The 15,081-nt window shown below is 37.4% G+C and overlaps 1 protein-coding gene across 1 annotated transcript in view; it reads right to left on the bottom strand.

Annotated features, from left to right (window-relative positions):
- Positions 1-15,081, bottom strand: part of LOC150097802 (cell adhesion molecule Dscam2-like) — a 208,031-nt gene that overhangs the window by 57,088 nt on the left and 135,862 nt on the right. Inside the window, exons 9-11 of the mRNA XM_090407344.1 lie at positions 6,382-6,452; positions 6,009-6,249; positions 1,235-1,333 (exon numbers count right to left, since the gene is read on the bottom strand). Of these exons, the coding sequence (XP_090263470.1) occupies positions 1,235-1,333; positions 6,009-6,249; positions 6,382-6,452 (411 nt within the window). The remainder of the gene's footprint in view (positions 1-1,234; positions 1,334-6,008; positions 6,250-6,381; positions 6,453-15,081) is intronic.

The raw sequence follows: 15,081 nt of genomic DNA, 5'->3' as shown, positions 1-15,081 counted from the left end.
CTCTCTTATTCCATATGAATTTATTCAATTGATTTCCCACCATACCAGCTTTGCTGATTTTGTTGTCTATTTCTATATTTAATTTACCATCTTCAGTAAAAATCGTGCCTAAATAGCTGAAATGTTTTACTTGTTCCACAGGTTCTCTATTCACAACACAGTTGATATTTTCAATGATTCTGCCTATTTTCATTGTCTTTGTCTTTTTATTGCTGACCTTGAGAAGGTGAGGATTGGACATTAGCTCAGAAGCCCTGGTCGGTTTCCTTTAAAGGCTATGTGGAGGTCTCCTCTCAGTTATACAGCTTTGACCCTTAGGACATGTACTAAGTCAATCAAGCATTAGAGTAGAATCTGCAAGAAAAGAGGAAGAGAGACAGATCAAAGATGAGCTGGAAGAGAGGAGTAAAAGACCTCAGAAGAAAGACTGGAATAATTTGGACACAGATAAAGAGAGAAGCACAAAACAGAGCAGAGATCTATGGTTGAGGCTCTATGATCCCAATGGAGTGAAGAGGAATAAGTAAGATCCTGAGACACAAATGTACTCTAATGGAGAAATAATTGAAAAAGGTCAACAAATAATATTTGAGATCCATTATTAATGTGAAGAACTGCTGTTCAGAAGATATTAAAAAAAAAAAAGGAATGGCTAGACCGTATCTAAAGTCAAGGACAGATCAGTCAGTTCAGGAAAAAAGCTGAGGATTCTGGATGCAGTTGTTTTTTCAGTAGTTACATATGGAAGTGAAACTTGGAACCTAAAAAAGTCTGTAGAATTGATAGCTGCTTTTGAGATGTGATGCTATAGGAGATTATTGACAATCTCATGTACTAAAAGGTGAACAAATGAATGGGTCCTAGAAAGGATTGGTGGAATTTTAAGCCACTTTAAGGACACAGATAAGAAAGCCGACATGCTTTGAAGACACAGAAAGAATGGAGGGTGGACTTTTCAAAGCAGTAACTGGGGATAAAGCTCCCAGGAAAAAGGGATTGATTCCTGATGAGATGGAGAGATGATGTGTCTGGAGTGACAGATCTTCAGAAAAGCCTGCAATAGGACCACCTGGAAAGAATTCATGTGGCACATCAAAAGTGCGATGTGATCATATAGCATCTGCTGATGTCCGGTGAAATCATGGATGAATAAAACCGGGCCAATGTACTTAAAAAAAAAAAAAAAAAAAAAAACTTATTGTTTGTCAAAATCTATAGTTGCAAATTTAAATACCTGTTAATGGTGAACTGTCCCGTTTTTTTGCATACCACTGTAGTTGTAAGAATGTTGTTCCTATGCTCTTGATACTCAAAGCTGGAGCAAGAGGTGCTTCTATATAAATTAAAAAAATATATTATTTTTATTTTTCATTAAATATAAACTTGATTAAAGGAATTCATCTATATATAAACAACCAAAATCTTGTTAAAAATATTTCACTCTCCACTGTAGAGATAGTCACTTCATGCGAAGCACATGTCACAGTAGATGGCAATACTCGGTCAATCATTATTTGATGAATTAGACAAATTACAGGATGGTTAGGATAATGGCTGAGGTAATTAAGGCTAAAATACCAACATATTGTCATGTGCTTGCTGGCTCATTTGCCTAATTTCAGAATGAAAAACAGTGGTATCTTTATATGAAACCAGCTAACTTCTACCTTCCGATGATGCCATTCTGTTTTAGAACATGAGTTCCTCATGTTCTAAAACAGAAATTATTATTATTATTACGGGCAACTGCAGGGAGTCATTAGACTCACTGAGGGAGGCCCCAAATTATATTCATCACAACTATTCGACATTCATACAGTATCTATCATACCTCGCCTTAAACTCATTCACTGTCACAGCATCCACCACAGACTCTGGCAGCCCATTCCACTCATTCACCACTTTAAAAGTAAAGAACCCAGCTCTAACACCTTTACTAACAACACTTTTGCCAGTTTCCATGGATGTCCCCTAGTCCTCCCACAACCAGCTGTTCTCAAAAATATCTTCTGAATTAATTTTATAGAAACCCTTCAGTAATTTGAATGTCTCAATCATATCTCCCCTCCTCTGCTTATCAACCAATTTTTGCAACCTACAAATCCTCAACCTGTTCTCATAAGGTTCATTCCACAGACCTGCTATCATCTTGGTCACTCGCCTCTGGATCCTCTCAACCTCCTCCCCATCAAGAAGAAACCTAGGTGTCCAAATCTGGGCACAGTAGTCGAGATGGGATCTTATCAAGGCTCGATACAGAGGAACAATAACCTGCTTGTCAATGTATTCTTCAGCAACCAAGTGATTTGATGAGCTGATTTGGCCACTTTTGCAACGTGCCCCCTAAACTTCAACTCCTTATCCACCAACACTCCTAAATCTTGTGCCTCATCAATTTCCTTGAGTACAACTCCACCAATGTAGTAAACTGCTGCTAATCTTTTCACCCCAAAATGTATAACCTTACATTTTGCCACATTAAATTGACATCCATTCTCCTTAGCCCAGATCTCCAATCTATCCAAATCATCTTGCAAAATTTTGACATCATCTGCATTCACTATTGCCCTACCCAACTTTGCATCATCCGCAAACAATTGAACTGTTCCTCTCAGATCCTTTCCTATATCATTAATGAACAAATTAAACAGCAGTGGTCCAAGAACAGATCCTTGTGGCACACCACTAGTCACAGGTCGTCTTGTGGACTCTACTCCTGAATAAACCACACTCTGATATCTCTCCGTCAACCACCCTCCTATCCATCCCCATATGCTGCAATTTATTGATTAGAATTCCATGTGGTATCCTGTCAAAGGCCTTAGCAAGGTCCAGTAGAATCACAATCACTGTAAACCCATTACCCTTATCCAGTTCAGCTGTCACTGTGTTATAATACGTGAGCAAGTTACTGAGGCATGATCTACCCTTCACAAAACCATGCTGCCCCCGATACAGTATCCCATTTTCATCTATCCAATCTTGTATTTTCCTCTCGACTATTTTCTCCAAGACCTTGATAATGATTCCTGTTATGCTGATTGGCTGGTAATTTTCAACCGCAGCCTTGGAACCACCTTTATGCAGCTATATCATTAATGAACAAATTAAACAGCAGTGGTCCAAGAACAGATCCTTGTGGCAAACATAAAATTTAAATTAATGACTGAGATATTTTCACTGTATATTTTGCAACTGTTTGTTAACTGTTTGGTTTTTCAACTGCAAGTTCAGCTGAACTACTATTGAATATAAATTTGGGATATTTTAAAAATTAGCCTCAAAATAAGAATGTGATGCAATTTAACATAATTTCTTGTTCATAAAATCAAAAAGAGTGATTCACAAACAATAACTGTATATCTAAACCTGTAAGCATAATATAATATTTCCATAACTTGGAACAGTGCAAAAAAGTAGTGCTCAAACCATATTCATATTTTATTAAATGTTGCTTGATAGCATGTTGTTGTCTAACAGCAGATTTAACATTAAACCACCTTCCTGTACTTCCTTCAATTCTAACTGATGACTTACAACTCAAATAAAGACTAAGTATTGCTTAATATAATGCCCCAATTAACACCGTGCAACTGTAGCGTTTTGAATAGCAGCTCTCTTGGCACCTTGTCATATGCCTTTTCCAGATCCACAAAACTTAAATACAGATCTTTGTTATGTTCCCATGATTCCTGACAGCCTCTATTTGGCCTGAATCCACCTTGTTCTTCACCAAGCTTCTCTTCCACAATCCTTCTCGACCGTTTCCCAAGTATACTTGCACATATCTTACCAGGAACACTCAGTAGTGAAATACTTTTGTAATTCTCACATTCCGTTTTATTTCCCTTAGTTTTATAGTACTATGATAGCTCTACTCCAATCATCTGGAATTCGTCCCTCTGTCCAGGCCTTCTGAACTATGCAGTGCAGTCACTGTAAGACTTTTATATCTCCATATTTGAGCATTTATGTTGAATATCATCTACTCCTGCTGTATTTCCACAAACTTGAGACTTTTGATGGCTTTTTCTACTTCATGTATGGATATGTATTTCTGACTAAATGCCTGGTCCAGTATTTTTTACCACTGTGCTGTCACTGCTTGTTTCATTTAGCATTTTTCGAAGCAATTACTCCATACTTCAAGGATATATTTTTCTCTTGTTTTCATGTCACCTTTATCATCTCTAATTTCTTTTACAGCACTCTGTTCTCCATTTCTGAGCTTCTTCAACAATCACCAGAATATCTTCACACCTTCTTGATATTTATTTTCTATGTTCTTACCAAAGTCCTCCCATGACTTTTATTTAGCTAGTTTTACACAGTGTTTAGCTTTCTTACATTTGTCTCTGTATTCTCTAAGAGCACAAGCCGACTTATTTGCCAGGAACTTTTGATACGCTTTCTTCTTTTCCTTCACTGCCTCTTTTAACATCCTGTGTCCACCATGGAGTTCTGATTTTTTTATCCTTACAGACAACCTCGCCACATGCCTCTCTGGTTGAATCAATCAGAGTTTTCTTTAAGGCTTGCCACTGAATCTCCAAGGTTTGGTTCCTATTCTCAAACTCTTTCATTTTTTCTTCAATAATCTTTGTGTATTTTAGTCTACAGTTCACATCTGAGAGCTGCGCTTTGAAACTTTCTTACATGTTCTTCTTCTCAATATGAAATTCAATTTTATCCTGCTCAAGACTAAATGGTGATCACTTCCATCAAATCTTCTGTACACTCTGGTTTCTTCCTGCACCAGAGAGAAAACATCATTATCAACAATAACATAGTCAATGAGACTTTTCTTATTCCTTACCTCTTCTCTCAATGTGAATTTGTAGACATTTTTATGTTGGAACATTGCGTTAGAAATAACTAGTCCAAGTCCTGAGCAGAAATCGAACAAATATTTGCCATTATTATTGCCTTTGTTCTTTTCTCCAAATTTTCCCAAAATATTTTTGTATGTCTGACAATCATAATTTCCTACTCTCCTATTTAGCTCCCCAAGGACCAACTTTTCCTTTTTCATTGTGTCAGTTGCTTTGTCCAAGGCCTCAAAAAATTCCTCCACTTCTTCCTTAGTAGAACCTTCTGTGGGACCATAGGCACAAATAAGTCTCATTGGCCAGTTCCCCATTCTCATATTTACCCACATTACTCTACTTGAGAATGACCACCATTCAAGAAGATTAGCCTCGTATTTTGTGTTGAATACTATGGCTACTCCTTCTTTTCCTTGATTGTCATTGCCTGAATATAACATTTTGTATTTATTGCTCAGAAAGATCTCACCAGTGTTTGCCTTTTTTGTTTCAGTCACCCCTATTATGCCAATCTGGTACTTATCCAATTCCTCAGCTAGCACCATTTCTTTGTCATTCAGACTTTTTATGTTGATAGTACCGATCTTGAACTTTGGTGATGTTGAGTTGGGGTGGGATTTTAGGATTTGTTCCAGTAACTGACTTTTTGCTGTTTGCCCTGGTTCTGTGTGAAAACAACAGGGGCCTTGTTTAACTGGGCAATGCCCTAGCCTGCATGAAATTCTGTCTTGTTGTACCATCATGTTTTGTTTTGGTTTAAGCCATTAATGATACAATTTGGTCAGCTAAATCCCAAATTGCCAGCTCATCCTCGTTCGTTCAGTATCCAGGTAGATACCTAACAGGGTGCACCACAAAAAGGTGAGGATTGGACATTAGGTCAGAAGCTCCTGATCAGTTCTCCGCATTCCTTTAAAGGCTATGTGGAGGTCTCCTTTCAGTTATATAGCTTTGAACCTTAAGTATCCCCTAATTTGTGGATACTTAAAAATGAATTAATACTGATGCCATTAAGAATAAAGACAACAGTAGTTCAAGGGTGTTCTTTACTACAGTCAATGAAAATTGATGATCTTCAAAGAAAGTTAATAATTAAATAGTTCATTTTAACTTATTTAATGATTATAATGACTAACCAAGCAAAAAATATGCTTTATAAAAAATTATTTCATGTATGCTTACCATAATTTTGAGTTTTGAAAGACAATCTTGATGACTCAGGACCACTTCCAATACTATTAAAAGCTTTAACAACAACAGTATATTCAGTAGATCTTTGTAATCCTCTTAGGATATAAAAATGGGTACCAGTTCCATTTTCTAATGGAGCAGTGTAATAAGTATAAGGTAGAGATGATGCAGATGTTTTATATCCAACATAGAATCCAATAAGAGCACCATTCCAATAAAGCCGTGGTGGAGACTAAATATAAAATTTCAAGAAATTTTATTCTTTTTTTCTGTTTACAATTTTCATATAATATACATATATACATACAATTTTTGAATAAGATTAATAAGGCCAAATAAATAAATAAATAAAAATAATACTTACTCTCCAAGAAAGTTTTAAATATGTAGCACCAATTTCTTCAATCCGTAAGTCTGTAGGTGATGCAGAGGGTTCTGTAAGAATTATGTTGCAATTTAATTTTAACTTTGACAGATATTTTCAACTGTTTTATTTTCTGATTTCAAACATAGCTTATGTATTCTGTATATTTTACAGAACACATGAGTAACAAATATGAGTAATCAGCTGATTACTCATATTTCACAATATGAGTAATCAGCTGAGTCACGGGAGAACAATCAATAAGGGTGGCCTAACAGACCCAATTTATGTAGTAGGTAGCCACATCTGACCTGGTTAGTTCTGATCCTGTTGATTGATGACCAAATCTTCCTAGGAAGAGCAAAACCAGGCTGCAGAGCACAGGGATCTTCTACCAGGAAGTCGTTTGTCGGGACAATGTTAGTTGCTCCACCATTTGGTGGAGCAACTAACATTGCTCCACCAAACATATGGAGAAGACAAGCCTCGATTAAAGAATTTAATAAAGCAATGAGCAACCCACTCCTGCCCTTGACCAGTATTCTCTCCACATGTCAAGTGTTGATGGCAGGGCAGCTGAAGAGAGTTTGTCCATGGAGAGAAAGGCTTTCTAGATTTTAGGCGAAGACTAGGTGGGATTATGAGAGTCTGGTGCAAGGGCATGAGTGGGTTGCTCATTGCTTTATTAAATTCTTTAATCGAGGCTTGTCTTCTCCATATGTTTGGTGGAGCAATGTTAGTTAGGACAAGCAGCCAGGAGTGCTTCTCACTGTCCCACTAATTGTGTACATGGTAGAGTTTAGCTGGGTGTCTATAATGTTAGTGTGTGCACTTCTTTCCCAGACAGGGGCATATTCTGCTGCAGAGAATGCGAGGGCTAGTGCAGACAACCTTAGGACTTCTGCACCACAACCCCAGGTTGTTCCAGCAAGCCTTGAAATTATATTGTTTCTCGTTTTAATTTTGTTAGACAGGTTGGTGATATGCCTTTTATAGGTTAGGCTTTTGTCTGGGCTCACTCCAAGATATTTCGGGTGAGGCTCGTGTTCTACCATCTTCCCACAGAAAGAAAGGTTGAGGTGTTGATTCGCTTCTGAATTGTTCAGGTGAAATACTGTGGACACAGTTTTTGTTGGATTTGGCTTCAAGTACCGCTGCTTGAAGTACTCTTCCAGGATGTTCAGGTCTGTGTTCAAGGTTGATATATATTGATGAGATATATTGATGTAGGATCGCCAGGTCATCGGCGTACATATACCTGCTTGAGCTGGCATGTGGTAAGTCATAAACGTAAATGTTAAAAAGTAAAGGGTTAAATGTTAAAAGTAAACACAGAGCCCTGTGGGAGACCGTTGTGAAGGAATCTGGGCCTGCTCTTTTTTCTGCCAATATGGACCCGAATCTTTCTGTTGGAGAGAATGGATTAAAAAAGCTGGAAAGTTTTTTTGCACCTTATAATATTTCCTAATGTTAAAATGTTGTTTTACGCGTAATTTATATCTTTTATATTTCATTTTATTATTTACTTATTCTTATATTATACTTAAACCTAATTCTATCCTTTTGCTTACTTATACTGTATTCAATCATAATCCTACCGGCTGCTCTATTGTTATATATTTATCTTTCGTTATTTATTCTTTCTTCTCTTACTTTAATTTTATTTTTTATATCTAGGATTGTTTCCTCTTCGGATACTGGCAAATTTATATTTTGCTGCACCAGCCAGTATCCTATAGCAGAAAAGATCCTTGCTCAGGGATACAATACTAGAGTCTGAAGATTACCTACACAATATCTTATTTTTACTGCCGTATAGATTCAGATTATTGCAGTCGTGACCTAAATCTATATTTTATATTCACTCTCTAAATCCTTCCCGACAAAATAGGTTCTATTTTTATAAGTGGTAATTTGGAATCGTAATCAAGCATAACTCAGGTTCAGGTAAATATGACATGCTTATTGGAATATCTAATACACAATACAAACTCATACACTTAATTATGCTCAATACTAAATAAAACTCAAACTAAGAGATTAACACATTCAAACTAATTAAATATTACAAGGCAAGCTAAACACAGTAATTACACATTGGGATATAAAGTAAACAATGTTAAGTTAAGCATTTTCCTTTCAGTAGTATTACTTGTAAGAACAAAGAACAAAACTAACAACCATTCAAATGTTACTGAGATACTAAATTCTACTTTTCTTATTGCATCAAGTTAATCCTATCACATACAAAAAGATCTCTTCTAAATAATTCTTCATACTCACAAACGAGGTTAACTTTCTGATTACAGACTGTTCACAGAGTTCCTTAGAATAAAGTTCTAAATTTCACAGTCACAAACAATCTTCTTTCTTCTAATGAACATTCACACAAAATTAAAGCAATTACACCTTAACCGACTTTTTCCACGTCATTCTGCACCACGTGTTTGTCTGGATATTTCTCATCTATTTTGGCTGTCTATACGCCAACGTAGGGGTTACGCTATCTTCATTCTTTCTCCCGGAAACGGACTCAAAATCTTTGCGTTTCAGGAACAACTCGATGGGGCTTTTCAGTGACGGCTTGATTCTGCTAGGACTAGAATTTTTACCTTCAGCTTTGCATAGAATCCAGCTTCATTTATTTACAAACGCTTGCTGTATGACATCACAGACTTCACCCCCCCCTTATGTGAAACTGCTTGCCAACTTCCGAACCACCCAACAGGAAAACAATACGACAAGAGATCAAGAGAATAGCCCTGTGTTCCAGGCTCAACCCCTTTTATACTCCTCTAGAGCGTCCTCGCACACGATCCTTACTATTTTCACCCTTTGGCTTATCCTTGGATTCATGGAATACATGGTTACATGATTTTCCAAGTAAGCTATACCCACCAGCGTTAGGCTGTACACGTGTAGCTTTAGGCCTTCCAGGAATTAATACTTAACAGCTTTATGATGACTCACAATAGATTTTACATAGCTTAAGTAAGGCTTAAATTTAATTCACATTATCCCTCTTTTTAAAGACATATAAAATGAAATCTTAAATTAATCACAATAGCTTAAATATAAGGTGCTTAAATAAAGAATACAAATTTTTACATAAAGTGAGGAAGTTTCACTTTTAATTACAACTGATGTGCAAGTATTTCTCCATGTTTGCCATTTTTATATGTTAGACCCTAAATGAATGATTTCTTTCCAAGATTCCTTCATTTAGGATCTAACACTAGCTTTAGGAGGAGGCCCCTGATCCAGATTGTGTCATAAGCTGATGTCAGGTCAATGAAAGTGCCTCCAGATTTAAGTTTCTTCTGGAAGCCTGCTTCAATCTGTGTTATCAAGGGCAGGACCTGGTCACAGCAACTTCTTCACGGCCTCCAGCGTGTTCAATCGGGAGTGCTCTTTCGATGAGTGGTGAAATTCTTTTAAGGAGAATTCTTTTGAAGAGCTTAAAGGTGGGGCAAAGCAAGTAGATAGGTTGTAGATTTTCACATCATTTGGATCTTTCCCTGGTTTGGGCACAACAATTATTTCGGTTTCTTGCCAGATTTGGCCTTGTTGACCGAGATGTTTTAAAAACTCAGGGAGGATACCATCCACTCCTGCAGCCTTGCCATTCTTGGTGAGTTCTAAGGCTACCTGTACCTCTTCCTGAGATACTGGGCGTACAAGTTCAGGAAGCTAGGGGCCCGTCTTCAGAATTTGTCTGACAAGATTTCATAGTAATTTTCCTGATAGAGCTGGGATGTATCTTGGAGGTTTTCAATAAATGATTAGCCATTTGATCAGGAGTTATCTCTGTTGTTTTGTGTGTTATTGGTTCTGCTGCTCCTAGTTTTCTCAGAAGTGACCAGCTTTTCTGGCTAGATGTGGTGAAATCGAGTTCATGGATGGTTGAGATCCATCTTTCCTTTCTGTTTTTATCCAGCATTGCTATGAGCTCCTTAGGTCTTCAGTCTTTTCATATTTGGCTAAAAGTTCATCAGTTTCTCTACTCCAGCATGGGAATTGTTTTCTGTAGCCTCTAGGAATAGAGACTTTGGCTGCAGTTTTGATGAGTTTAACAAATCTTGAATAGCAATTAGGAGCGGGTGGAATTGCTATAATGGTTTGCTCGATTTGTTTCTGAAATGCATTCCAGTTGGACCTGCAAAGGTTCCATCTAGCGATTGGTGTTCCGCTGATGACTGGATTGATGTGCCTGTCTCTATTAGTGTAGGACAATGCTGACTATTAGGGAATCTGTCGAGGATGGTTCTGGTTGTTGGCAGAGGGTGGCCTTCAGTCTTTAGAGACTGAGGAACGTTTAGCCAAATATGAAGAGACTGAAGACCCAACTGTTGCTAAGGAGCTCATAGCAACACTGGATAAAAACAGAAAGGAAAGATGGATCTCAACCATACATGAACTCGATTTCACCACATCTAGCCAGAAAAGCTGGTCACTTCTGAGAAAATTAGGAGGAGCAAAACCAATAACACACAAAACATTAGAGATTACTCCTGATCAAATGGTTAATCATTTATTGAAAACCTCCGAGATATGCAGCTCTATCAGGAAAATTACTGTGCAATCTTCCATGTAGCGGAAAAATTCCCTCGAGTTCACCTTGGCCTGACCAGCCAATCTCCTCTCATACTGCATCTTTTCTTTCTTTACTCATTTCCATACTCGTTACCTTTCTAGCCTGCACCTTATACTCTTCATGGATCTGATCACCACCAACTGTCTTGTACTCCTCCATAACATTTTCTTTTCCAGCACAGCTTGCTTGATTTTGCCGTTCATCCATTTCACTCCCACTCAATTTACTTGCTTAACCCTTGGTATGTAGTCATACACTGCTTTTTGTCAGATGCTGCCTTATGAGTTTCCATGCATTTTTAACATCTTTTCCGTCAGCTCATCTACCCAATGTACTGATACTAATTGACTACTTCCTACTGAGAGCTTCCTATAATCATCTGCTTTATACCTCCACATGTATCAATTTTTGGCAGTGACCTTTCTTGTTTCATCACTTCCCAAACAAGTACCTCATGATCACTATCACCAACTGGTGGCAGTGTCAACACCTCATTAACAAACTACATCTTGTAAAGTTATCACCAAATCCAAAACATTAAAGCCTCTAGTTGCTTCAATCACATGCTGCTTAAGATATATCTCTCAGAAATTCCACAAACTCGCTCTCCTTGTTCCCATACACTATCTCCTCCTTCCAGTCTATATTCCTGTAATTAAAGTCTCCTATCAGGATCATCTTCTTTTTACATGCCCAACTAATTTGCCTAAACATTTCACAATCAGTATTCTCTGCATTCCCTGGTCTATAACAGCACCCTATCAGATATACTAACCTGTTTATTTCAACTTCGCACCACACAGATTCAAAATCTGTGCATGCACCATCAACTTCCAATTTGTGGACACAATTCCTCTGCAATCATTAACAGCATCCCCCCTCCTCTTTTCACATCTCTATCCTTCCAAAAAATAATATATCCTTCTAATTCTATTTCCGACATCACATCCTCCTCAGACAACCAAGTTTCATTATTCCAATTATTTTGGGGCATTTATGATGCTTTCTAAAGGGATTTCTTCTAACAGTGAAAAGAACAAAAAAATACTGTTTCAGTAATTATTTCATTTGTTAATGAGTCTTGAGGACTTGTGGCAAACTTATTTAACAATGTGACCAATATAAATTATAAATAATAGTGAATATAGTATGAAACCCTTCCTTACAGTTGACAAAGTCAAATTACTTTTCATTAGGTTTCTCAATTCTAAATGTAACTTGCAATGCCATTTAAGTAGAGGCTACATATCACTCCGATTAATCTTGTACCGATTAATAGGAGTGTTATGTAGCATCCTACCATCACTTGGAGTTCACAACAGTTGAGAAAATGCTGCTTACAATGTTCATTTTAACTAATTAAACAATGAAAAGGTAAGCATCACTGCAAAATCAAACAGTAGTATTGCTTCCCCATTACCATTTATTTATACTGCAATAATTTTAAATTTTAATTAAATAGATCTAAATAATAATCAAGTGTTACAAAAGAAAGACATTTCTCAGCATTCAATAATACTGCAGTTTGTACTTCAAACATAATACCAACCCACCAGAACTTTTTTTATTATTACTAGAGTATCACAATGGAGTCTCAACTCCATCGTGGTCCTCTGCAGGTCATTCATTGTGTAGAATTATGGAGACAAACTTAAATAAACAGATCTCTTTAAGTTTGTTTTAATTAATTAAACTTGGAGGAAATGCCAACCTCTAAGTGGTCAATGTCTTTCATCACTTGGTAAAATACCATCACCTTGCATATTAGAGACCCGAAGTGGCTATAGCCATGTTTGGTCGCTAGAGCAAGGGTTCTGGTTTCTGTCACTCCCACTCTTCTCACATGCAGTGAGAGTGATATCCTTAATGACATACCAATCTCACTGTAGAGAGCCTGGACCCTCCCTCCCATTCAAGGGTACAACAGTAAAACAGTTCCACAGGCTGGCTGCTGGTTAGTACATGGGACCAAACCAGTTAGTATCGTATCATATCTGAAAGCTTCCTGATCAACTAGTGTCAAATCCTGTAATCACATACTTTGACAGGTTGTGCCTGAGGGAGACCAAATACTGTGGCTGCAAGAGGAACTGTAGAGGCCACATATGGACAGGAGACAGAGTCCCCTCTGTGTGGGCAGTATGTTTGCAAGTCTCACCTCTACCTGTATGTGCCACTTCTTTATCTCTTCCTCACCAAACACAATGAACCACAACCAAAAGCAATGCAATTTTACTAAAGATCTCAAAAATTCTCCACAAAAAAATAGTAAAAAAAAAAACCATGAAAAACAAAACAAAAAAAAATCATAAAAAAAAACAACAGAAATCCAACCAAACAACCCACCAACACCAATTCTTACAAAAAAAAAAAAAAAAAAAAAAGAAAGAAAGAAAGAAAGAAGTTTACATATCCACTTCACCATCATCTGTGGCCTAAACAGCAATATAAACAATGTGCAACACCACCTACAGTCATCTAAACCAGAACTCCAACTGACAACCTCAACAGACAATGTCCATCTTAACTGCCCCAACTACACATTAGACAGCTCTTTCCATCACAAGAGCAACATTTGTGCATTTGACAAAACCGACATATCATGCCAGAGGTTGCAAATCCTTGAATTCACACTGTTTGATCTGCTTTGGCTCAAAATTTCTCTGCCACATTAACTTGCACTTTACATATGCTCCCTCTATCACTCTCCAAACTCCATCAACCACTTCGACTTCTTCAAAAATATCTCTATCCAAAGCTTGAATTTCTGCAGTCAAAATACCCCAACAGTGAGGTCATCCTTGGGGACTTCAATGTCCACAATTCATATTGGCTTTCCCCTTCTCCAGTTTCACCGATCAAGCAGGTAAGGATGCTGAGGTGTTTGTCGTCAGCAATGACCTATCTCAGATCATCAATCTTCCTACCAGAATACACGACAACCCTCCCCTTCAAACTTGCCAACATACTTGACCTCTTCCTACCAAAACTTCAGCTGCCCACTATGCCTATACTGCAGCTCGCAACAGTTGCAAAAGAATCATCACCAAGTCCAAGTCAGACTTTGAAAGAGCAAAAAGACCTGGGTGGTCGCAACTTCCGCCCACCCAGGTTTCCACCATGCTCACATCCTGATGGTACTGCAGTTACTTCACCTAAAGACAAGGCCAACTTAATTGGCATCACTCTTCTCCAATTCCTGCATTGATGACCTGGGCAAAGTTCCCTCCACTCCACCAGTACGGCTCCCTTCATGTCACCCATAATCTACTGACAAAAAAGAAATCTCAAGAATACTTAATAACCTGAACACAGCAAGGCATCTGGTCTTAATGGTATCCCACCTATTGTATTAAAACATCGTGCCCAGAACTAACACCTGTCCTGTATTGCCTCTTCAATCAATCCTATTCAACTGGCATCTACTCCACAACATGGAATCAGATCCACATTCACCCATCCCAAAGAAAGGTGATAAAAGTAAATTTATGCTCCCTCCTATAGAAAAAAAAAAAACACAATACTTCATAACCAAAATTAAGAACGTTACACTTAACCATGCAGATTTATTAGTTTTAATGTAACTGCTTTTTTTCAACAATATTCCAATCAATGACAGAGTTCTCCTACAGAAGAAATTTCTGCAATATTAGAGAGAATACTCCAAAGTTACATGTTAAGAATAGAAGAAAGTTCAACACAAAACATACTTATTTGTTAATTCTATATGGAGGAATAGAACACCAAACTAAACAGTACAGCAAGTGGAAACTCCATTTATTTAAGGACACAGGAATTTTACCTATCTGTGTAAAGTTTAAGATTAAATTTCACTATTTAAAGCTCTTCCAGTCTATAAATGTTGTTATATATTTGCCGTGTCTTCGCCATTGTTATGTATTTGCTCTTCCTAAAATAATTTACTTCCCTTTATGACTTTTCCTCTCTACAATAACTACAAAACTTATAAAATTTCCCTGACTCTAATATCTGTATCACTTCTTACGTGTTCATTCTATAAGGAAAGCAAATTCTATGTCTCTGGCCGATTCCTAATTTTACTCCTCTTCAGATATTGACAAATTTATTTTTTAAAGCTGCGTCAG

This window comes from Typopeltis vanoorti, chromosome 17 (genome assembly GCF_054136105.1).
Source record: "Typopeltis vanoorti isolate ZY-2024b chromosome 17, IOZ_Tvanoo_1.0, whole genome shotgun sequence".
Lineage (NCBI taxonomy): Eukaryota > Metazoa > Arthropoda > Arachnida > Uropygi > Thelyphonidae > Typopeltis > Typopeltis vanoorti.
The sequence above is the reverse complement of the archived record's forward strand: the minus strand, read 5'-3'. Positions and strand labels throughout refer to the sequence as shown.